The following is a 4,418-nucleotide window of genomic DNA, read 5'->3' as shown; positions in this document are numbered from 1 at the left end:
CAGCGCCCAGCACCTGGCCACGAGGGTGAGTCCCCTCCGTGCGCTGTGCCTGCCCAGGCTGCTACCCAAAGTGCCCGCCCAGTGAGCCGTTCTTCAGCGAGGACCAGATGCAGTGTGTGGCCCAGTGCGGCTGCTACGATGAGGACGGGAAATACCACGACGTGGGCGCGAGGGTCCCCGCAGCAGAGAACTGCCAGAGCTGGTGAACCGGCGGGTGGTGAGTGGGCGGGGGGCCGGGAGGGGCGCTGGCCAGGCCGGGCGGGCCCTCAGTGCTCCCCTCTCCTCCTCCCCAGTGAATGCACTGCTGGCGGCCTCCGGTGCACGCACAGCCTCGCAGGTAAGGCTGAAGGGTGCCACGCGGGGCTGGGGGCTGGGGGCTGGGGGCTGGGGCTGTGGGCTGTGCGTGAGCCGCGTGCCGGCCCTGTCTCCCAGCCTGCACCTGCGTCTACGAGGGCAGGACCTACCATTACGAAGACGTCATCTACAACACGACCGACGGGCTCGGAGCCTGCCTGATGGCCATCTGCGGACACAACGGAACGATCCTTCGCAGGGCTGTGGAATGTCCTGGAACCCCGTCCACAACACCCTTCACCTTCACCACCACCGTGGCCCCGCTCGCCACGACAGGTGAGCCTGGTGGACGCGCTGCTCGTCCTGCCTCCCTCTCCCAAGCCCCGACCCCAGGCAGCAGTCTGGGCGGAACGGGAGGTCAGAGCGGGCGTCTTCCGCACGACTGACGGCCCCAGGTCACCCCTGCTCCTGGGCGTGGCTGGCAGGGGCGCAGAGGAGGCTGACGAGGTCCCTGTCCCCCGCGCACAGGCTCAGTCCCCACCGTCTCCACCGTGTGTGTGGTCGAGCTCTGCCTCTGGTCCGACTGGTACGACAGCAGCCCCCCCGAGCCTGGCATGGCAGGTGGAGACTTCGAGACGTTTGTGAGCCTGAGGCAGAGGGGCTACCAGGTGTGCCTGGCCCCGGCGAGCATCGAGTGCCGCGCACAGCAGCTCCCTGACACCCCCCTGCAGCAGCTGGGCCAGAAGGTGGAGTGTGATGTGACCCGGGGGCTGACCTGCCTCAACAGCGAGCAGAGCCCCCCGCTCTGCCACAACTACGAGCTGCGCGTCCTCTGCTGCGACTACCTGCCCTGCGGCACGTCCCCCGGCGCCACCACCCGGCCCGGGTCCGCCCCAACCGCGCAGACCCTGCCTGCGGAGCCCACCACGACAGCGACCCAGGCGCCAAGCAGCTCCCCGGCCTTGGCCACCACCTCCTGCCGGCCCCGGTGTCAGTGGACGGAGTGGTTCGACGAGGACTACCCCAAATCCGAGGAGGCGGGGGGGGACGTCGAGTCATACGACAAGATCAGGAGCGCGGGAGGGGCCGTGTGCGAGCGGCCCCTGGACATAGAGTGCCAGGCCGAGAACTTCCCCGGCAGGAGCGTTGAGGAGCTGGGCCAGCGCGTGCACTGTGACGCCGGCTTCGGCCTGGTGTGCAGGAACCAGGAGCAGGTGGGCCTGTTCAGGATGTGCTATAACTACAAGATACGCGTGCTCTGCTGCAGCCACGACCACTGCTCGGGGCCCACCACCGAGCCACGGGCGCGGACCACGGCGCAGACAACCATGCTGCTGTCGGGGACCACGCAAGCCCACACGACTCCCACGGCGACGGGACCGGAGGCCACAACAGGCAGCATCTCCACTGGCCCCCCGTCCAGCCCACGCACGACCCCAGCAAGGACATCGCCGGGAACCCTGGAAACAGCCATAACCGAGGCCTTCACCAGCCAGGGCACAGCCGGCTGTCAGCCCCAGTGCGAGTGGACAGACTGGTTTGACGTGGACTTCCCAACCTCAGGGGTCGAGGGCGGGGACCTGGAGACCTTCGACAACATCAGGGCTGCCGGGGGCACGCTGTGCGAGGAGCCCCAGAAGATCGAGTGCCGTGCAGAGAACTACCCTGAGGTTAGCATCGACCAGATCGGACAGGTGCTCAGCTGCAGCCTGCACAGGGGGCTGATCTGCAAGAACCAGGACCAGAAGGGGCCTTTCAACATGTGTTTCAACTACAACATCCGTGTGCTCTGCTGCCGCCCGACCCCACACTGCCCCAGCACCGCTGCGCCCAGCACCCACAGCACCGCCACCGGGGGCCCCACGTCTCCAGGACCAGGAGCCACGACCACAGTGTCCCTCCAGACCCACGCCTCCTCCCCTGGGTCCACGCAGACGGTCCCTGTCTCCACCATCCAGACCCTTCCCACCCCTGCCAGGACCACAGAGAGTGTCTCCAGTCCTGGTCCCTCTGCCTCCCTGGGGACCCCGACCACCACCACCAAGCCCAGCTCACCCAGTGCACCCACCACAGTCCCCGTGGTGACCTCCAGCACGTGGAAGCCCCCTGCGTCCTCACCCAGCACGTCCACCTTCGAGACCCCGCTGGTCTCCACGTCCCCACCGCCCAGCTCCACCACGCACACCCTGGCCACCTCGTCCTCCACGGGCTGCAGCCCGCGGTGCACGTGGACAGACTGGTTCGACGAGGGCTACCCCGTACCGGGCCTGGATGGCGGGGACTTCGAGACCTTCTCGGTTTTCCGCTCAGCGGGGTACAACTTCTGCCAGCACCCCCAGGACATCCAGTGCCGATCGGAGAAGGCGCCGGACGCGCGTCTGGAGGACTTGGGGCAGGTGGTCCAGTGCAACGTGAGCTTTGGGCTGGTGTGCCGTAACCGCGAGCAGCCGGGGCCCCTGCACTACTGCCACAACTACCACGTGCGTGTGCTCTGCTGCGAGGACGACAGCCGCTGCGCCAGCTCCACCGCCCCCGCGCCCACCACGCCGTCCCCAGTGACGTCCACCACGCAGGCCACCACGCGGGCCACCAGTACATTCCACTCCGTGCCCGTCACCCGGGTCTCCGCAGCCTCCACGCTCCATCCCCGTGGCAGTGAGTCCCCACCCTGGCATCCCGAGACCTCGCCCGGACTCCCCAGCGCCGTGCCCAGCACAGCCCCGGCCGCCTCCAGCACAGGGGCCAGCCCCGGCACCTCGCTATCACCCCCCACGCCCGAGGCCACCAGCTCTCCGCCCGGCACCACCTTGGGCCTCTCCACGACCGCCTCCAGGGCCACGGCACCCACGGGCAAGACTGAGACCTCCCTACCTGTCACCTCCAGCCACACACAGGCCCCCACGTCCCCTGTGGCCGGGTCGACGGCCTGTGAACCACGCTGCACCTGGTCGGACTGGCTAGACGAGAGCTACCCGGTGCCGGGGGCCTCGGGTGGGGACTTCGAGACCTACGCCAACATCCGGGCCGCGGGCAAAGCCATCTGCAAGCGGCCGGTGCAGCTGCAGTGCCGGGCGGAGGTGTGGCCAGAGACGCCGCTGCAGGAGCTGGGCCAGGTGGTGCAGTGCAGCCCGGAGGAGGGCCTGGTGTGCCGCAATCAGGACCAGGACGGCCCGTTCAGCACGTGCTTCAATTACCAGATCCGCGTGCTCTGCTGCGAGGACGACAGCCACTGCGCCAGCACCCTGGCCACCACGGCGGTCAGCTCGCAGGGCACCAGCCTGGCTTTGACGCCCGTGCTGCCCACCAGCACCACGGCCCAGACCGCCACGGCCCCCATTCCTCCGGCCCCTAGCACTGGCCGGACCTCGGCCACCCCCACATGCCAGCCCACCTGCCGCTGGACCGAATGGCTGGACAGTGACCAGCCCCTGCCCGGCCGCTATGGGGGTGACATTGAGACCTACTACCACATCCGGGACGCCGGCAGCCAGCTCTGTGCGGAGCCTGAGGCCATCGAGTGCCAGGCTGTGCTCTACCCAGATGTGCCCTTGTGGCAGCTGGGCCAGAACGTGCGCTGTGACGTGCACTATGGGCTCATCTGCCGGAACTACTGGCAGACAGGGGGCCTCGCCTGCCTCAACTTCCATATCCGCGTGCTCTGCTGTGAGGACGACAGCCACTGCGCCGGCTCGGCCACCACGGAGCCTACAACCACCAGCATCAGCACAGGACAAAGGTCATCGGGGGTAACTGGGCTGCAGACCACGGCCACCCACCCCTCTTCCCCAGGGACCACGCAGACAAGCCCCTTCTCCACCCTGACCACCCTGGAAGTCACCTCTCAGACAGGCCCCTCATCCCCTGGGACCACCCTGACGATCACCAGCTCCACCTCCCAAACAGGACCCTCTTCCCCAGAGACCACCACCAGGGTCTCTGGCCCCACCTCTCAGACAGGACCCTCTTCACCTGGAACCACCCTGTCAGTCACTGGCTCCACCTCCCAGACAGGACCCTCTTCCCCAGAGACCACCACCAGGGTCTCTGGCCCCACCTCTCAGACAGGACCCTCTTCCCCTGGGACCACCCTGTCAGTCACTGGCTCCACCTCCCAGACAGGACCC

At 68.2% G+C, this 4,418-nt stretch overlaps 1 protein-coding gene across 1 annotated transcript in view; it reads left to right on the top strand.

The window, feature by feature from the left end:
* MUC5B (mucin 5B, oligomeric mucus/gel-forming) overlaps positions 1–4,418 on the top strand; it is a 37,853-nt gene that overhangs the window by 15,774 nt on the left and 17,661 nt on the right. Inside the window, exons 31-34 of the mRNA XM_034644858.1 lie at positions 58–202; positions 294–337; positions 433–630; positions 823–4,414. Of these exons, the coding sequence (XP_034500749.1) occupies positions 58–202; positions 294–337; positions 433–630; positions 823–4,414 (3,979 nt within the window). The remainder of the gene's footprint in view (positions 1–57; positions 203–293; positions 338–432; positions 631–822; positions 4,415–4,418) is intronic.

The sequence above is a fragment of the Ailuropoda melanoleuca genome, chromosome 16, assembly GCF_002007445.2.
Source record: "Ailuropoda melanoleuca isolate Jingjing chromosome 16, ASM200744v2, whole genome shotgun sequence".
Lineage (NCBI taxonomy): Eukaryota > Metazoa > Chordata > Mammalia > Carnivora > Ursidae > Ailuropoda > Ailuropoda melanoleuca.
Note: the sequence above shows the minus strand (reverse complement) of the source record. Positions and strands in the feature narration are given on the sequence as shown.